General features: G+C 53.8%; 4 protein-coding genes across 4 annotated transcripts; 2 read left to right on the forward strand and 2 right to left on the reverse strand.

The window, feature by feature from the left end:
- Positions 1-860: 860 nt before the first annotated feature.
- On the reverse strand, positions 861-2,420 carry P153DRAFT_286069 (uncharacterized protein; the record flags this gene model as incomplete). Its single annotated transcript, XM_033663436.1, has 3 exons — positions 861-1,603; positions 1,652-2,258; positions 2,307-2,420. 3 exons carry the CDS (start codon positions 2,418-2,420, stop codon positions 861-863), a joined length of 1,464 nt encoding a protein of 487 aa, XP_033525780.1.
- Positions 2,421-3,464: 1,044 nt separating this feature from the next.
- Positions 3,465-6,705, forward strand: P153DRAFT_394736 (uncharacterized protein; the record flags this gene model as incomplete). The annotated part of the gene is made up of 2 exons (XM_033671334.1): positions 3,465-6,373; positions 6,463-6,705. The coding sequence occupies exons 1-2, from the start codon at positions 3,659-3,661 to the stop codon at positions 6,703-6,705; spliced, it is 2,958 nt and encodes a 985-aa protein (XP_033525781.1). The 5' UTR covers positions 3,465-3,658.
- An 858-nt stretch (positions 6,706-7,563) lies between these two features.
- Positions 7,564-10,584, reverse strand: P153DRAFT_335654 (uncharacterized protein; the record flags this gene model as incomplete). The annotated part of the gene is made up of 6 exons (XM_033665665.1): positions 10,086-10,584; positions 9,909-10,006; positions 9,647-9,860; positions 8,994-9,596; positions 8,692-8,940; positions 7,564-8,646 (listed from the first exon to the last, which is right to left on the reverse strand). Exons 1-6 carry the CDS (start codon positions 10,245-10,247, stop codon positions 7,564-7,566), a joined length of 2,409 nt encoding a protein of 802 aa, XP_033525782.1. The 5' UTR covers positions 10,248-10,584.
- Positions 10,585-11,185: 601 nt separating this feature from the next.
- On the forward strand, positions 11,186-18,001 carry P153DRAFT_383507 (calcium channel-like protein subunit Cch1; the record flags this gene model as incomplete). The annotated part of the gene is made up of 9 exons (XM_033670241.1): positions 11,186-12,913; positions 12,963-13,946; positions 13,996-14,296; positions 14,350-14,476; positions 14,523-15,456; positions 15,502-16,171; positions 16,220-16,986; positions 17,035-17,357; positions 17,407-18,001. 9 exons carry the CDS (start codon positions 11,186-11,188, stop codon positions 17,999-18,001), a joined length of 6,429 nt encoding a protein of 2,142 aa, XP_033525783.1.
- Between the last annotated feature and the right edge of the window lie 1,880 nt (positions 18,002-19,881).

A 19,881-nucleotide genomic window follows, 5' to 3' on the forward strand; every position in this document is an offset into this window, starting at 1 on the left:
GAGATTTTACACGTCAGTCGAAAAAGGTCATCTCTGGACAGATACAACATCAACACATTATTCCCTCTGTCGACTCGTCTCGTCGATGTATTCTCCCACCCGAGATGGAAACTTGTCCTGTTCTGTCCTGTTCTGTTCTGTTGTAGTACTATACTAGCCCATTCACTTTTTCCCCCGTTCTGGTTCCATGTCTAGTTTTAGTTCCAGTTTCGAGCCCCAGTCACAGCAGTGGGACAAATACAGTACAACACATACTCATTTACATCAATTGCTTTGTGTACTTCCCTCAGGACACGGCATCAATGTACTTCCGCTCTACAAAACAACACTCCACAATCCCCCCTTCTATAACAAGCTATACCGAGACAACACACATAACGTAGAAAACATGCAGTAACGAAATAAAAAAGCCGAGTATTTAAAAAAAATCTATACAATCATTTCGTCATGACACTATGCTAGAAAATCTTACATCCTATCCCATTCCGTCTACACGCGTCTTCCCACCCCGCTCGATCTCCCTTGTATCCAACCCCATTCCGTTGCGCCTCTATACCAGTATTTCCGAGATTTATACAACCTGATCCAACCCAACCCAACCCCTGTATGTCTCGCTGGTAACACTGCAAGTGCTATGCGCATTCTACACAAATTGCGTCTCGCGGACACGCCTTCCCAACGAGCAGGTTCACAGGGCACCACATACCTACCCACTCACCCCGCCGCGGAGCCAGGCCCGCGCATCTGCGTAACTGGATCCCTTCCAGGCACAGCATAGCGCCACAAATCCTCGTCCTGCTCATGCGGCGGTATGCGCCGCGTCTCGTGTGTCCTATCCGCTGGGCTCAACTATCACGTCGTCAGCTACTGGGGGTGCTAGTGTGAGGGGAGTCAGCGTACTGAGCGTAGTCTGGCATTTGGAAGTCTGTGGCTGCGTGGTTGAGGAGCATTGGATCAATGTCGGGGATTATTGTTGTAGGTGGTGGTGGGTTTGCAGTGGGGAAGGAAGACGACGACGACGACGGTATTGATGGTGGTGGAGCACTGACTTTGTCGGGAGAGGGAGTAGGAGCAGCATCAACGTCTACGAACTTGTCGTCTTCGACGCGGACTTTGTGGTCGCGCAGGCGGCGCATGAGGGAGAGGAACTGCGAGTTTTTGAATTTCTCGCTCGTGTTGTCGGCGACTTTTTCGAGGAGGCGGCCGGCTGTTGCGGCCATGTCGTCGTCGGTGGTGAGTGGCTGTTGTTGTTGCTCTTCTTTCTGCTCGGCTGGGACTGGCTCAGCAGCCCGCATGTAGCCCGCGGCGTCGATTTCCTGCCACAGGGGCTCCGCGCTCATAGGCACCTGGGCGCCGAGCGGGTACTGCGACATGAGTCTCTGGTTGACAGCCGTGATGAGGGTCTCGGCGCGCGTCTTGATCTCCTGCGGGGCGTCGCGGTTGGCAATGCGCTGCAGCGAGTCGACGATCCAGCGCCCCTCGTTTGCGTCCTGGACGAGATGGCCCGTCTTCTCAAGGCGATCCATGTTATCTAGGAAGGTGATGGCTTCGTCGGTGCGGCCGAGGCCCATCTCGCTCCAGACCTGGATGGCCGAGTAGACGGCTAGCAAAGCGGTTAGCAGGCGTGGTGTGGCTGCAAGAAGCTACAAACCTGGGCGCGTCTCCCGTATCCGCATAAGAAGAGGGTCTATCTCACTCGGCCGGTCCAGCTGCTCTGGCTGGGGCTGTGGTTGTGTCTGTTCGGCGACTGCTTCCTCGAACATGTCCTGCTGCGCCTGTGCAAAGGCCTGTTCGAAGGCCGCCTCGTCAAAGGCTGGCACTGCGTCTTGCGCCCGCTGCTTCCCCTGCGCCGTGTCCGAGAGCGCTGCGTTCTGGAAGACGGGTGCTTGCATGTACGGCGATGCAGCAAAGCCGCCCATGCCGTACCCCGACATTCCCCCGAACGCCTGCTGCTGCTGCAAGACTGGGGCCTGCACGACCGGCGCCTGCTGCCTCATAAAGTCCTGGTGCCATGCCGACGATGCATTCGCTGGCTGGGCTCGTTGCTGCTGGAAGTGCTGTTGTGGCGGCGGAGAGGCGATGTTCATGCGCTGGAAGTCGTTGGCCCAGTCAGGCAGCGCCTGGGGAGCTTGCACGAGACGGGGAGCATGCGCGAGATGCGGAGGAGCGCGGTGCTGGAAGTCTGGCTGCCCAGCTTGAAAGGCATCGAACTCGTGGTCTGTCGCGGCGGCGCTGGCTGCGGGCGACGATCGGAAGGCCTGGTCACAGTTGGAGAGAGTCCCTCGTGTTCCGCCATCTCAACTAACCTGCGACGGAGAATGGCGGCCGACCAGACGATCCTGCTGCAGCGTCCGGTCGACGGTCGTGTGCTTCTGGAAGTTCTGGAGGGCATTCGAGGGCCCGCAGAGAGCGTCTGCCATGGCTGCTGTGCAGTAAAGACTATCGCCGCATGCTAGCACAGAGGGGAGTGCAAAGTGAGGGAACCTCCCGTTCATCATTCACCAAAAGCCGGTGCCGAGGCTCGTGTGCGGGCCGCCGGTGTTAGTCTGGGGAAGAAGCACGTGCTGCACTCTCGCTTTTTGATCTTGGGTGCTAGTCCGTTTTACGGCTAGCAAGACACGTCGCAAATCCATATCCACATCCATAGCATCGTCTGCAGAGATGTCCAATTGATTCACACTTGAACAGCATTCAAACAAGAGCGGCGCGGCTGAACAAACCCCCGTGGTGCCAACTTTCCGCCCTCCGAGGCTGCCTCTCTGTCAATCGAAATACCAGGAACCAAGGTGCAGCAAAATCACGCAACAGCTTGACAACTACAACTGTGTTTAGTGTAAAACTCTTGCGCCTAGATTTGTAACTGTATGCGCCTTACGTATACATTTTTGTATTGTTCTTGTGTAGTTTTGCAGCTTGTAGGAGCTACAAAGAATGCAGCTTACTTCCCGCTTTTGCAGCTGCCAAACCGCCCCCATGTCGCATACCACCATCACGCCGGTGATCCAGAAGGGCAAATGGTCACAACGCTGCGTGTTTCAGGACGCGCTCTGCGTGCACTACATATGTCTTAGCTACCTATGGTTTGTTGTTGGGAATGCAGAGAACGATATTCACGATCATTAACAGACGAGGCTGATACCCATTTTCCCAAGCGCTTACCCTCCCGCGTCGCAGGGGTAATGGAGGTTAGCTCTAGCTCTGGACATGTTTCTGCCCCTCTTTGGAACCGCCCGCTCAAAACATTGCTGCAAGAACGCGGCGCAAACAGGCTCACACACTGTCCATTGAGACAATCATCTGCACCCGCGCGTAGGCTTTTGTTTCGTTCCACAGCCATGGCGGCAAGGCAACGAGACGGGCGCATGAGGCTTCCTGCTTACTGCTGCCTGATGACTAGCTGCATCCGCATCTGCAGTGTGGCTTGCATTTTGGCCCCAAGATTGACGGCTGGCATTCTTTGATATCTGACTGCCATGTCCCACGCTCTTCCGTCTGACTGACTTGATTCCTCTTTACCTGCTGTGCTGGTCTCTCCCATCACCCCGCCCCCGCAGTGTGTAAGACGGAACTAAGACGTCCTGAACAACTTCTTCACTCTCTCCATTGATATTACTCAGCCTTGTCAGCACTTGTACTTGATTTCCCCCTCATCACAGCTATGTTTTCTACAGACGAGAGGGACTACTCCGACGAGTGGTACGCGGATCAATACACCGGCGGAGCCCGCCATGTCAAGCCTCCGCCGCCAAAAACCCGCGAAGACGACGAATATGGCCGCCACAGCTACGGTCGTCGCACGAGCGAGTTCCTCACCCCACAAGTTCACTACACGACCGGTCTCCACCGCACCCGCTCGCAAGGCCACACCCCAGCCCCAAACGTGACCATCTACAACTCCACGCGCATGGACAACGAAAGCAACCCCAATGTGCGCACCGAACAAAAGAGCAGAGATGCCAGCCCGCGCGGCCGCAACAGGAAAATGCCCGGCGAGTGGGACCTGGAGGAACAGGTCACGGAGCTGAAGCTTCAAGTCACGAGGGATCGGCTGGAACGCTCCCGCTCCCGTGACTACCAGCACCACCATGACCATTCGCCTGACCGCTCGTACGAGGATAAACTGCAGAGACGCCTTGCTGAGGAGCGACTCCGAGAAGCCGAGGAGAAGCTTGGCAAGGAGAATCGAATGTCGTACGAAGACAAGCTACAACGACGTATTGCCGAGGAAAGGCTGCGAGAAGCAGAGGGAAGGCTCGAGCACGAGAACCGAGGCTCCTATGAGGATAAGCTGCAGAGACGTCTCGCTGAAGAGCGACTTCGAGAAGCCGAGGAGAAGCTCGAGCATGAGAATCGCGATGAGCTTGCCAGGCGCAAGTACGAGCTCAAGTACATGCAAGACAAGGTGCAGCGCGATGCCGAGGAGAACCGCATCCGCATGCAGGAGCAGCGTCTGGAGCAGCAGTGGGAGTTTAGGCGCGAGAAGGAGGAGATGGAGCGTGAGCGCAAGGCGCGTGACGAGGAAGACAAGCGCGCACGTATCGTTGCGGAGAACCGCGCTAAGATGTCTAAAGAGCAGCGCGAGCGCGAGGAGGAGCGCGATAGACTTGTGCAGCGGATTTCTCGGGAGAAGAAGGACGAGGAGGAAAAGCGTAATCGCATCATTGCGGAGAATCGAGCAAAGATGTCGACGGAACAGAGAGAGCGTGAGGAAGAACGGGATCGTCTTGTGGAGAGGATCTCGAGAGAGAAGAAGGAAGAAGAGGAGAACCGCAATCGTATCATCGCGGAGAACCGCGCGAAGATGTCGACAGAACAGAGGGAGCGCGAGGAGGAGCGTGATAGGCTCATAGAGAGGATTTCGCGGCAGAAGAAAGACGAGGAAGATAATCGTAACCGCATCATTGCCGAAAACCGCGCCAAGATGTCCAAGGAGCAGAGGGATCGCGAAGAAGAGCGCGACAGGCTTATCGAGAGGATCTCGAGAGAGAAGAGAGAAGAGGAAGACACCCGCAACCGCATCATCGCGGAGAACAGAGCGAAGATGTCCAAGGAGCAGAAGGAAGAGGAAGACAATCGCAATCGCATCATTGCGGAGAACCGCGCTAAGATGTCCCGAGAGCAGAGGGAGCGTGAGGAAGAGCGCGAGAGAATCGAGGAGAAGATCTCGCGGGAGAAGAGAGAGCAGGCCGCAGAGCGGGAAAGGCTCCTTGCCGACCTCGAAAGGAAGGCTGCCAAGGCGAAGAGAGACGAGGCAGAGCAGCGCGAGAAGTTCATGACTGACATGGAGAAGAAGGTTGCCAAGGAGAAGAGGGACGCAGCTGAAGAGCGCGAGAGGATCGTAGCCAAGATCGCAAAGGAGAAGAGAGACGAGGCCGAACAGCAAGAGCGCCTACGCGCTGATCTCGAGAAGAAAGCAGCCAAGGAGCAGCGCGCCGCCGCCGAAGAGCGTGAGCGCATCCTGGCGAAAATGGCAAAGGAGAAGCGCGACGCAACCGAGCAGCGCGAGAGAATGCTCGCAGACCTCGACAAGGAAAAGCGCGCCCAAGAAACAGAACGAAACCGCATCATCCACGAGAACGAGGCCAAACTAGCCAAACAAGCCCTCGAACGCGACGCCAAAGCAAAAGCCGCAGACGCAGAACGAAAGCGCATCATCGCCGAGAACGAAGCCAAGCTCGCAAAAGAGGCCCTCGAGCGCGATAATAAGGCTAAAGCCTGGGAAGAAGAGCGCCGCCGCATCATCCTCGAAAACACGGCAAAAGTCGAAAAAGCCGAGCGCGACGCAAAAGCCGAAGCCGAGCGCGTCCTGCAAGCCTACCAAGCCAAAAAGACCGCCGAAGAAGCCGCCGCCAAATCCGAAGCAGAGCGCATCATCTACGAGTACGAGCGCAAAAAAGTGCTAGACGCGGAGAAAGCGCAGCGCGCAAAAGACGAGCTGCTCATGCAGATACGCCTCGAAGAGGAAGCCAAGCGCGCGAAGGATAAAGCAGAGTACGAGGCCTTCACGCGCAAGCAGAAGGAGGAGGCGGAGCGCGAGAAGGCGAAGAAAGAGGCGCAGGAGAAGGAGTTGGAGGAGTCGATGCGGAGACGGCTTGCGCAGTTTGGGTTTCAGGAGAATCAGGTCCAGGCACTGCTTAATCCTGAGGAGCAGAAGAAACTCCAACACCAGCAGCAGATGCAGCAGGGTATGATGCCGATTCATCCCCTCCCTGCCCAGGCGCATGCGCATCATATGCATATGGCCCCCCAACAGCACCAGCACCAACATACGCAGCTACGCATCGCCCCGCAACCCACCTACGCAAAAGTCAGGCGCGAATACCTCGACGTGGAAACCCTGCACTACTACGATATTCCGTATGAATATGATTCTGTAAGTCCCCCTCCTTTACCCCTTTTATATCCCATCCCTATCATCCCCCCCCCCCCTTTTTTTTCTGCCAGACACTAACCACCCAAAAGGACCCAAACTACATAATCGTCCTCCGGGAGATGAGCCAGCGCGAAACAGAAATCCTCTTCGAGCACACGCGCCGTCTGCGCGCGGGCGGGAACGGAAACCGCCTTTTCATCAAGGATGAGGGGCGCGGGAGGCATGGGAAGGAGTATGCGTTTGTGAGGTCTAAGAGTCGGAGTCGGTCGAGGGGGGATGGTGGGGGGAAGAGCGGGAAGACTGTGAATTTGGGGGGGATGTTGTTTAGGTAGCTGGAGGGGGGGTTTTGTTTTGGGGGTGGGAGTTTTTTGGGTTGGGGGGCTCTCTTGTTGATCGATCGATTCGATTGGTTACTTTAACCTATATCGTGGTGATCGTGCTCATTCTAGTTCTGCTTCAATTCAATCCAAATCGTTACTGTTTACGTTTACCAGTAATATTATTTAGTTTCTTCGATTGTGTACTTTTGATAAGTAGTAGCCTTATTGATCAATCCCCTCTCAACCTTGCTCCTTTCTGATCCACAACACACACACGAGTATACAGATAGATAGATACATTGCTCATTATTCTTATTGTTGTATCTACTCTTACTCTTACTCTCTACAAACTCAAGCTCTGGCGAAATCTAGAAACAGAAACTCAAACATGAACATGAACAGAAATACAAACAAAAACAGGAAGAAAAATAGGAAGAAAAAGATACAAATACAAGACAAAAGCATTCATCATGCCATCTCCTAAGACCCTCTAGTAAGAAAACTCCCGGTGAGATACGCCGTGTCCACGGCACGCCATGCCGTGGAGTGAGGTAAGAAAGGAAGGAAGAAGAAAGAAGAAAGAAAGAAAACGCCCGCGAAGATCTGTACGTCCAAATCCCCCGTCTACCAACCCAAAAGCTTGAACGGCACCAGAAAACCCGAACTCAGGGGGGAGGGTGGAAAGCAGTGCCATTAGAAAACAACGGCGTGACAACTACCCTCACCTTCACCACAACCATATCTATCCCTCTCCCCATGCATGCATGCATCCCTCTCCCCAACTCCTCGAAAAAAAAGCCCAGCTTCTTGTCCTTAACACCAAAACACCTCTCCCATCCAACCAACCCAACCCAACCCATCCCCTCCACATCACCTCGCCCCCCCAACCCCCCTCCCAACCCGTTCAGGAACAGGACTCTCCTTCTTAACCGGCGGACTCATAACCACCGGAACCGAACTCGGATTCAACATCCTGACAGGAGGAAAAACCTGCGTCTCCGAAACCTCATGGCTCGCCACCGCCCGTCTCCCATCATGTTTCGACGGCGCAGGGATCGGGTCGGGAAGAACCTGCGCGGGCATCTGCGACGAGGGCGAGGGCGCGATGCGCATTGGCGCGGGGGCCGGGGAGGACATGTGTGTGGGCCGGAGAGCGGGGGAGGAGTTTTTCGTGGGGGAGAAGGAGGGGCGGTGGGCGGAGGAGGGGGGGAAGGAGGAGTGGGGGGAGTTGAAGTTGTAGATTATTGGGAGGGTGGAGGGGGGGCGGGGGGATGTGGCTGGGGAGTGTTTTGTGGGGGAGATGTTTGCGTTTGCGGTTGTGGAGGAGGGGGGGCGGTTGAAGGGTGAGGTTAGTGAGGGGCCGAAGGGGTTCGAGGCGTTGAAGGAGGAGGAGGGGTTGTTTGGCTTTTGGTGAGAGAGGTTGAGGCTTTTTGTTGGGCTGGCAGGCGGGTGCGAGATGGGGAAGGGGGGTGGGGAGGATGTCGGGAAGCTGGCGCTTGGCATGGAGAAACTTCCTACGGGGCGGACGGGGGATGAACTTCCGTTTGCGTTGTTGTAGGGTGACCCGTAGGCGGCTTCGGAGCGCTGGATGCCAGGCGGTCCGAGGGCTTGGCCGCGTGGAGAGAGACTGGGTCCGTCTACCCAGGGTTGTGCTTGTTGGTGATGGGGTTGCGGAAGAGATGGCTGTGGTGGTGGTATCCGGATGGAATCTAGCCGGCGAGGAGCTGCTGATGTACTCGCTTGTATCCCGTTCCCTGTGGCAGGCGACGCAGAGGTGAGTCGCAGTTTTAGAGATGGGAGTTTTGGTTGGTCGGCTTCGTCTTCTTTACGCTTGCATGAAGAGCAGACAAAGATGAACTTGGGATCATCAACATCGCTCTCGGAGATGCCATGACACTTCACATGCTGCCATACACTGCACCTCTCACACGAGATTTGAGGTGTTTTGTCGTTCTATCATGTCAGCAGCGTGAGAGGGAAGGATGCGTGACAACTTACAAGGTTAGAGCCATAGGTACCACACTTTTCGCAGTCGAAGAACCAGTCTTCCTCTTCGTTGAGTTTCTTGAGATCGCTCTCATGCTGTTTCATCATAGCCTTGAGGTGCCGTTCTGATAGCCTGGCGTCGTTGGTCGCCAGCTTTTGCTCGTCTTGCTGCAGTTTGCGCAGTTCTTCTTCTTTAAGGACCTTGGCGGTTTCGCGCTCGCGAAGACGTTGCTCTCGAGTCATTCTGCGTGAATCATGCGCCTGGGCCGTGTTAGCTTTATGTTTATAAAAAAAAAAGTCGAGGGCTTGCTCACTTCTTCAAGCTTCTTCTGCTTCTCTTGCTCAGCCTTGGCCATGGCGAGTTCCTCTCGTCTCCTGCGCTCGGCAGCATCCGCCTCCTCCACCTCCTTTTGCTTCTCGAGCCTGGATGAAATCCTGGAAGAGCGCTTCGCCATGGCCAGTTTCTGCATATTCTCGAGCTCTTTTTGCTTGCGAGCGTGTTTCCGTGCTTGTTCGTCTGCCAGACCCTCCATAACCGGAATAACCTCGTCTGCTAGGCGTTTGTACAAAATCTTCTCGTTTGGATCGCGACTCTTTCGAATAGCGTTCATATAGTCCTGATAATCTTCCAGGGTGACACAGATACACTCCCATTTCGAGCCTCCAAGCCCATCATCCTGAGATTCTTCAACTGGCTGTTCCCGAGCCGCTTCCTCATCTTCGGCTTGTTCCTCGAATTCTGGCGTCTGTTTCTGCCGCTTGCTAGTTCTCGACCCTTTGGACTTTCTCGACTTTGCTTTTGGTTTTGCCTTTTGTGGTGGTGGTGGAGGCGGTGCGTCAGTCAGGCGGTACATTCGGTTATCGTCCAACACAAACAGCGTCCTGTCTTGTGAGTCCCATCCAGTAGGCTCCATGCGCTGCAGCAATTATCAGCCATTGTCAAGGAAGTGCTATTGCGCAAGCTTACCCAAAGCGTCTGCTCGCTATCTGTAGCCGCCAGCTTCTCGCGTATCGTGTTGGGGTTGTTCAGTGTCCATGTGGAGAGCTGTTGCAGCACACGTATCTTGGTGAAGACGTCCAGGTCATCGAACTTGTTGGGTTCTTCGTCGGTGCCGAAGGGGTTGCGTGTGGGGGCCTTTGCGACGAATTGGCGACGTGTGTATTCGTCGAATATCTCGGGTCTGGCATCAGGTTAGCACACATGCATGGATGCAGTGACGAAAGCATACGTGAGGCCCTTGTGTGACGACACATGCTTCAGGAGCGCCAGGCCAATCTGCGCCAGTTTCTCCGAAGGCTGAGGCTTCAGACATTCCGATTCCAGCTCCTGTATCTCTGTCAGCCGCTGTTGCATCAGAATTGGGCCCGGCGCATGCACAGCAACGTCGGGCGCAAGCTGGGCGTACCTCGATGTCCAAGTCCCTATCGATCTTAACGGCGTCGCCGAATATATTCATGTACTGGGCCAGGTTGGAGAACTGCCACATGTCGCGCAGCTGCTGCAGTGTGCTGGGCCCTTGGACGGGCTCGTCGACGTCCATGTCGTCGGCGCGTCGTTTGGCGGGCATGGTGAGAGTGAGGCGACGCGTTTGGCCGTGTTCAGGCGCGGTGGAGGGCGACTATGCGGCGGGAGTGCTGCTGTAGTCCGTCAAGGCAATGACGGGGTTCAGACGGTTGCGGTGGAGCGGTGGGTGGTGTAGTGGTGAGATGAGGGTGCATGTCTGGCTGTGGTGAAGGGCACCACACGGTGAAGTCGCGTCCAGAATGCGGCGAGAAGTCGGAAGTAGCTAAAAGGGGAAAGGCGTCTCCTTCACATGTACCATATCTGAAGTGTTGAACTGCCAAATCCCAAAACACTTGAGATGGCTATATGCTGGAGCACTATTTACGCTTGCCAGAGCTAATGTTGAGGCCTTTTGCTTGCACAATCACGTCAGATCATCGATGAAGATGTGCCAGAATTGTCCAACCATGACATAGCCGTACAAAAAAAGACACAACGTGGCTGAAACTAGCTACGCCATTGACAGGGGCGTGTGCATGTGCCTGATTGGGGCTCGTGTGGCCGCGTTGAGGAGTCGGAGTCGACGAGTGTGGCTGAGCTGACGCTCAATCTTGGAGAAGGAGTGCCGTACAGGCCAGTCAGCTTGATGTTTATAGCGCAGTGGACGTCGTTGAATGTGTTGATACATACAGTGAAGAGAAAGACAGGCCAAGTTGTCTCCTTGCTGCCGACTGTTCCTGCAGCCCTACGCGTCTAGTCTCCCTAGTCGAACCCTGGCTCTTTTGACGCGCATTGATATCCACCTCCACATCCCACCTGCTGCCGCACTCTCTACACGACTCACGCTCTTGGACCCTCTACCCAGGCCTATCCTTCCGCCGCCGCCGCCATCCTCCTCCCCACGCTCGCTTTGTCCCGACTTATCTACTTAGCTACATGTCCGCGCGATAGTATTCTCTTTGCGAGCTGAAGAGCTGCGCACCAGCAACAACAGACACCCCAATGTCAAACTCGGACCCCAACCACAGTCGAAACCCCGCCGGCCAATCAATACCTCTGCAAAACCTCAACCGTCCGCCCGACGACACCACCAACGCCGACGAAAATGCGCCGCAGCGACACAGGAGGACCCTCAGCGACCGCGGGCGCAACTTGTTTAGGCAGACGGGCTCCATAACTACGGGACAGTTCAGGACTTCGCAGTATACTCCCATTGCCGAGGCGTCGCCCAGTCCCACACGAGATGGACGTCGACCTCAACTGGACACGTCCGTGGCATCGAATCTGGGGAGTGTGCGAAGAGTAGACGACGATGGGATAGTGTCGTCGCCCATAGACGCAGGCGCATTCCAGGCTGCCATTGGATTCGGAATGAACATGAATTTCGAGGGCGACACGTCACCGCCGCTCGCTACACCTACGTCGGAACGCTCGTACGACCCGTATGGCCCGGTTCCCTACCTCGACAGATCGACCTCTGAAGACCACGGCTACAACTCCTCGCCCATCGACGACGACACGGCGCGTTTGACAGATACGCGCAATCTGCAGCCAATAAGCGGGCTCAGCGCTTCCTCGTCTGCGTTTCAGCAGGATCGTTCCAGTCTCCAGAGCGTGCAGTTCCTCAGTCCAGGAGATGCATCGTCCACAGCACGTCTTGGCGACGACATGGGACAGTTGGAAGCCGGGATGGGCGGACTCAGGGATTCGAGGGGAAGGCAGCGGTCCCTATCGCCTGGCCAGACCGCCTACGGGTTGCATAGGGCGGGAACCATGATACGGAACATGTCCCAGCGTGTCGCCAACGTCACCAACGATTCCGAAGTTGCCGAGCGCACGATTCGAAGAAAGTCCAGCGTTCCCCAACGCCGTTCCCAAAGACCACCTTCTTTTCCTACAGTGTCCGAGTACGATGGCCCCTCCACGCCCGTGCCATCGTCCCCTGTCGAGAAGCCGCCATCACCTAGCCCTGGTTCTCGCACATCAAGCATGCAATGGCAGCGACCCCCGAACCCTTTGCGTGGGAAAAGCTTGGGCATATTTTCTCCCAACAGCAAGTTGAGGATGAAATTGTGCGATGTACTTGTCCACCCAGCCACCGAACCAGTGCTCCTCCTTCTCATCGTCATTCAGACCGTCCTGCTGGCCGTCGACGCACGCAACAAAGTTGCATACGATTCTGCTCGCATCACAAAAATCGCAGAATTCTACCCTATCGACTATGCTCTCCTTGGCTTATTTATCGTGTACACTATTGAGACTATCGTTCGCATCATTGTGTCGGGCTTCATAATCAATCCTGTCGAGTACAGCACGATAAACAGGCAAGTTGGCTTGCGAGAGGCCATTACGACCAAGGCCAACCAGCTCTTCGGAGGTCCACAACGGCAACCATCCAAACGACGTACCGATACAAACACTGATCCAACTATGGGTCCTCAACAACCTTCAGTCCTTCGAACTTTCACGACTGCCCATGCTCAGATCCACACAGATATTCGTCCAACTCTCAACATCGGTGACTCGCAGCAGCAACAGCGCGTTCGTCTGGCTCACAGAGCGTACCTTAGGCACTCCTTCAACCGAACAGATTTTGTCGCCGTTGTGTCCTTTTGGATCGCGTTCGGCTTAAGCTTGGTCGACATAGAAAACACCCGTGTTATCCTCGTCTTTCAAATGCTCAGTTGTTTGCGCATCATTCGCCTACTAAACCTCACCAGCGGTACCTCGGTAAGACAAAAGCTAACTGTTGTAGCAAACCCGCTAACCTTGCGTCTAGGTGATTCTTAGAAGTCTGAAGAAAGCCGCTCCTCTATTACTCAACGTAGGCTTTCTCATTGGATTTTTCTGGCTTCTCTTCTCTATCGTCGGCGTGCAAAGCTTCAAATCAAGCTTTAGAAGAAACTGCGTATGGCAAGGTGAAACCAACTACACAAACTCGGACCAGTTCTGTGGTGGTCACTATGACCCTAACATACTCGATTCTAACGTTGCGCGAGGATACGTGGACGCCAATGGCAAACTCCTTGGTCCAGCAAGTGGAAAGGGTTTTTTGTGCCCCAGAGGATCTCTATGCGTTGAAGATGCTAATCCATACAACGCCACGCAAAGCTTCGATAATATTCTCCAGTCTATCGAGCTGGTCTTCGTTGTTATGTCGTCCAACACATGGTCTAGTCTCCTCTACACCGTAGCGGACACGGACTATCTCATAAGCTCCCTCTTTTTCATCGTAGGAATTTTGATTCTGAGTTTGTGGCTCATCTCACTACTCATTGCCGTTATCACATCGTCTTTCCAGATCATTCGCGAGGAGAGCGAGACGAGTGCCTTTACCGGAGCAGACCTCAGGGAAGATGGCGCAGACGAAGGGCTGGAGAAGCAGCGCGTCAGTGGTTTGAAACGCATCTACGACAAAACAATCTGGATATGGGGAATCATCATAGCCTACGGTCTCATCTGTCAGATGTTGAGAAGCTCGATAATGAGCCCCTTTCGGCGCTCTTTCATCGATGTATCCGAGACTGCCGTCACATTCATACTGCTTATTGAGATCCTGATACGGTTTGCTATTGATTGGCGACATTTCTTCAGGGGCAAGCGAAACGTTGCCGACCTTGTAATCGCCATCATCACGACAGTCATCCAGCTACCAGTCATCAAACACGCTCACGGAGGTAAAGCTTATGCGTGGTTGACACTCTTCCAGATTGCTCGCACCTACCGCATCGTTCTGACAGTGCCAATCACGCGAGATCTTATTGTAAGTATTTCCCACACGCAGTGTTGTTCTGTCCGCTCATGTTAGCTAGATGATTGTCCTAAGGAACACCAGCGGTCTGGTGAATTTGATCGTTTTTGTGTTCCTCTTGACTTTTCTGGCCTCCATCTTTGCCTCACAGCTCTTTCGTGGCGAGCTGCCCGAGGAACAAGACGGGGAAACAATCCGGATTTCCTTCTCCGACATCTATAATTCATTTCTGGGCATGTACCAGATATTCTCCAGTGAAAATTGGACAACAGTCCTATACAACGTTACCAGCTACCAAGTCGCATATGGTACGGCTTGGATTGGAGCTTCTTTCTGTATCTTGTGGGTCATCTTTGGCAACTGTGAGAACACAACCCTCTGTTAAAACTTCAAAGCTTGAGCTAACTCGTCCAAGTCATCGTCCTGAATATGTTTATTGCTGTCATCCAAGAAAACTTCGATGTTTCAGAAGATGAGAAACGCTTGCAGCAAGTTAAAGCGTTTCTCCAACAGAAGGAACAGGGACTCAATTCTTCCCATGGGTACGTTTTCTTGAGTGTTGAAAGTTGCCGGCTAATTTCTTGATAGCAACTTGTCACTCTCCTCTATCTTCAAGGTCGGCCACGCCAACCGTAGAGATCCATTAGACTATGGTTCTGCCGCTACTGAAATGTTGCTCAAGGACGCAGTTGTCCGTGACTTTCTTGACGAAAGCGGTGAAGACGCACCACATGATCTTGAACCCCAACCAGGCATTCGTCCGGCCATGACAATGGTAGGATCTGGGACTTTGTCGACTGTATGGCAACGGTTCCTGCGCAGGATTGTCCATCGAGAGCCTAATCCCTTCTATGCCCCTCTCGACTTCGGGCGTGCATATGAAGACCTTGATCCAAGGAAAATGGCGAAAGAAGTGGTTTCTGCGACGGAAAGACGAAAAAAGGCTCAGCGAGAGTTCTTGCGAAACCACCCAAACTATAACGTGTCCTTGTTCATATTCAAACCTCATAACCCGATTCGCAAATTCTGTCAACGTTTCGTGGGCCCCGGCCGAGGAGGTGATCGCATCGAAGGACTCGCGCCCTCAGTCCCACTTTGGTACGCTTTCTCTGCATTCATATATGCCGCGATCATTGCCATGGTCCTTCTGGCGTGTGTCACAACACCGTTATATCAGCGCGAGTACTTCAAGACCCACGTATTCGACGTGAGAAATTGGTTTGTCTGGACCGATATGGGTTTTGCTATCGTGTTCACACTCGAGGCTCTCATCAAGGTCATCGCCGATGGCTTCTTCTGGACACCCAATGCGTACTTCCGAGGCTCATGGGGGTTCATCGACGGTGTCGTGCTGTGTACTCTTTGGGTTAACATCGGCACATCTCTTATGAACGAGGGCCAAGTCACCAGAACTGTGGGCGCTTTCAAAGCATTACGAGCTCTGCGTCTGCTCAATATTAGTGATAGTGCTCGAGACCAGTTCGACGCGCTTATTGTTCGCGGGTGGTGGAAACTCTTTTCAGTAAGCCTCCTCAATCGATGTCAGTTACTTTGCTGACTTGTCTAGGCTGCATTTGTCTCCCTCAGCCTGCTGATCCCGTTCGCCATCTACGGATTGAATCTGTTCGTTGGGCAATTCCAATCTTGCAACGACGATGGTTCTCTGATATCTGATCTCAATGACTGCGTCAATGAATTCGCGAGTTCACCATACGGGTGGGACGTCTTGGCTCCACGCCAGGCAACTAATCCTTATTATGATTTTGACAACTTCGGAAATTCTCTGTTCATCCTGTTCCAGATTGTCTCACAAGAAGGCTGGACAGATGTCATGTGGAATGGCATGAGCATCACTGGTGTCTTCACGCAGCCGCAGCCCTTTGCAGCACGGGGTAACTCTGTATATTTCATCATGTTCAACTTGCTTGGTGCGGTCTTCGTGCTAACGCTGTTTGTCTCCGTCTTCATGCGAAACTACACGGAGCAGACTGGTGTGGCCTTCCTCACTACGGATCAACGTTCTTGGCTCGAACTTCGAAAGCTACTTCGGCAGGTCTCTCCATCGAAACGACCGTCATCAACCAAACAGCGGGAGACGTGGGAAGAGTGGTGTTACCGCCGGGCTGTACGCAGAACCGGACGATGGCAGAGGACTATTACTGCACTCCTGATACTACACCTCGTACTTCTTTGCTTGGAGTGGTACCCGGGATACGGTCCCTGGGAAATCGCTAGAGGTATGATTTGTATATTACGTTAGACATACCCTGCTGACATGATCATAGACTACATATTCCTTCTGCTCACTATCATCTTCATCGCGAATATCGTCATCCGTATCATTGGTCTCTCATGGCATCGCTTCCGGAGGAGCTCTTGGGACATATTTTCCGTGTTTGCTGTGGCCGGAACTTTCTCCACCTCGATACTCAAGCTGATACAGAGCGACGGGCGAGTATTTATTCAGATCCACAAGCTCTGCCTAGTCTCGCTCGCTCTCCTTCTGATCCCCCGAAACAACCAGCTCGATCAATTGTTCAAAACTGCCGCAGCGAGTCTGACAGCAATCGCGAATCTCCTCGCCACATGGTTCGTGCTGTTTCTTGTTTACGCTATCGCTCTCACACAAACCTTCGGCCTCACCCGCTTTGGACCAAATGAGACCGGAAACATCAATTTTCGAACTGTTCCTAAAGCCCTCATCTTTCTCTATACTATGAGCATGGGTGAAGGCTGGAACACTTTCATGGAAGACTTCGCCAGCATCGACAGGCCTTACTGCACAGAGGGAGAGAGATACTTTGAAAGCGATTGCGGTAGTCCTGAGTGGGCGCGAGCTTTGTTCATCTCTTGGAACATTCTGAGCATGTACATTTTCGTCAACTTGTTTGTCTCGTTGATCTATGAGAGTTTCAGTTACGTGTATCAACGGAGCAGTGGGTTGTCAGTGATTAGTCGAGAGGAAGTTCGCCGCTTCAAGCAGGCGTGGGCGGAATTCGACCCCAACGGCACCGGTTACATCACTAGGGATGTTTTCCCAAGGCTTCTAGGCGTAAGTCTACCCTCGTTGATATGGTAAAATCAGTACTAATGAGACCAGGAACTCTCTGGCATTTTCGAAATGAGAATCTACGACGGCGATTTCACTGTGGGTAGATTGATCGAGCAATGCAGCACGACATCGCGTCGAGCCTCGAACCTCGACTTGTCGGGTCATGGACCTAAACCAGAAATCGACCTTGTGAAGCTCAATCGCTGTCTGGCTGAACTTCCCATTGCTGAGATCCGGCGCAGGCGGTCGCGCATGAACACCTTCTACGAGGAAGTACTGGTATCAAGTGACCTCGATAAGGGCATTCACTTCACCTCACTGCTCATGATTCTAGCTCACCACAAGGTGATCAACGACAACAAGAGCTTGAGGTAAGTTTCCCACGGTATTCAGACCATGTGCTATGCTAACGTCGTGTAGATTAGAGGAGTTTCTACGTCGTCGAGCCCGCCTCCAGCGCGTGGAAGAAGCCGTCCGACGAAACGTAGTCGTAGGCTTCTTCGACACGCTCTACTGGGCACGCCGCTTCCGCCGCGCCATGGAGCAAAAGAAGCAAGGCCGCATGGCGACGATCCCACAGTTCACCGTGCCCGAGATCTTCATCGAGGACGAAGACATCACAGACGCACAGCGCAGCCAACAAACCCCCGGCGGCAGTCCGCTCTTCGCCGCCACCGACCCACAAGATGCCGACTGGCGCACCTCGGCGGGCAGCGTGGGTACCCCGTCACCACTACATCTGGATACAAATGCTGCGCCGAGAAGTCGCGCCAATTCTATCCAGGCCACGCCGCAGGGGTCGCCGATCCGCGCCGAGGCTGACGCCGACTGGCAGTTTGCTTCTGCGCTCAGTCGCCCGCCTAGCCCGCTCGAACCAGATCCAGGGCCGGCGAGTCGCAGCCGAGCGAACAGCGCGGTCAGCGCGGTCAGCGCGGCAGATGTCTTGGAGGTTCTGGACAATTCTGCCTGGGGTGAGAGTATTCGGAGGAGTTTTACACACAAGGGACGTAACTAGACGGTTGTTGTTGTTGTTTGGATTCGTAGGGCATGCATGGTTACGTTCAGTAACGGAAATTTTCGAGGGGAGTGTTTCCATGTGTGTGGGCTTGTTTTGTTGTACAGGGTAGCATCACCGGGGACTGTTGTTGTTGTCCCTTGGTTGCCGGCTTACCTACATGGTTGTTCTGCGCGCTTGAGACGCTGGGCGAGAGGGATGTACCGTACCTGCTGCGTTTTGGGATTACGGTGATGGGTGTGCTTGTGCTGCGCCGCTTTGCATTGCATACCACTTTCAGGATATGACGGGATGTGTGATGGGGGTTGATAGATGAGAGGAGGATGAGGGGGAGGAGTAGTATAATGAGGGGACATGGGTAGCGAGGTCTGAATTAGATGGGGGCATAGCGATTGGCGTTGGGAATTGGAGGGTTAGATGAGATGGAAGATGTCTTATGCTATTTAGGCCTCTTTCTTCTTTCTTCGCCACTTCCTTCTGCACTTGGTCTCTCTGCGCTGGGGCAACTTGACGCGCATGTCTTGATAACTCGGATTCAGGGGAATTTGTCGGCATCGATGACATGACATGACATACCGAAACCACACCTTCTCGATCACCCGTGTCGTGTCGTATCGTCCCGTGTCGGTGAAGCAGTCGTCTTTGTTCGACCGGCCCGCCCGCACACGCAGACGTATCTGAAACCCACTAGCCACTTCGCCAATCACTATCGCTCGCGCACGCAACGTCAGACACGACGCAGTCAGTCCCCCCTCCCCGCGTTGCATTACATTGCCCATCTCAGCTCAGCTCAGCCCAGCTCAGTTCGGTTCTGGCTGGTCTTGAGACGCGTCGCGGCAGGCGCCGGAGACAGTACGAGCGTCGGATTCTTGGGTGCGTCTGAATCTGCCATGAGAAGCAAAGCCGAGTTACACGTCTACTGCTGTCATGTGTAGGTATTGTATTGTATTGCAAAGAGGGGGGGGGGTTTTTTTTTGCCTCTCCTTCCGTCTCCGATGGAAAATCCCCCGATATACGTACGTACACATGCAGACGCCGTCTAAAGCTATGGAAAGACCATGACGGTGCTGGTTCTCCACTCCCCGCGCCGCCCGGGAGATGCGCTGCTGCGCTGCTGCGCGGTGACAATCAATTCTGCGGCAGAGCAGCAGTCGCTTGTTTCTGGTGGGCGATCAAACAGTGCTAAGTCTGAAGTTGCCGTCGTTGATGGGGATTTGGTGCATGTTTCGACAGGGGTGGTAGGGTGGTGGGTGGTGGTTGACATTACGCATTGGCATACGACACACGGGCAACGCGTCCGTTCTTAAACACGTGGTGTTCGTCGTCGCAGGGAGGCTTGGATTGTTCCGATTGTGGTTTTGCTTGCTTACTTGCTTGCTCGGTGTTGCTGTTTTATATATATATTCCCTCACTTTCCGCTTTTTTTGCTGAGATTTTTCTTTCTTTTTTGGCCGGCCACTAACTACTCTTACTTGTTCTGGAAATCTCGGGTAGTCAAAAAGCAAATATATCTCGCCAGCTGGGGGGAATATTACTAGAAGCTGGGCTTTCCGATCTTTTTGACTTCCTGGTCCCGGTCGAAACCAACATTCATTCGTGTGCGATATCGTTGGGAGTTTTCTTTCTCCTTGTGTTACCTACCTACCTGTTAGGAGACCCTCCACGTCACAAACGAGACGAAACTTGACTCGACTCAACTCGACTCGTACGACATAAAGGGTGTCGTTTCATCTCTCTTTTTCGTCCGGAACCAAGGCCCATCCACCACTGCCACTGCCACTCTTTGGAAAGTCTAAACACAAAGCTACCTGACAGCTGGACCTGATCACCGAACGCTTCACTTTCGCTTCACTCGACTACGCAGCATCATCGCCATCTTC

The sequence above is a fragment of the Dothidotthia symphoricarpi genome (genome assembly GCF_010015815.1).
Source record: "Dothidotthia symphoricarpi CBS 119687 unplaced genomic scaffold P153scaffold_6, whole genome shotgun sequence".
Classification (NCBI taxonomy): Eukaryota; Fungi; Ascomycota; class Dothideomycetes; order Pleosporales; family Dothidotthiaceae; genus Dothidotthia; species Dothidotthia symphoricarpi.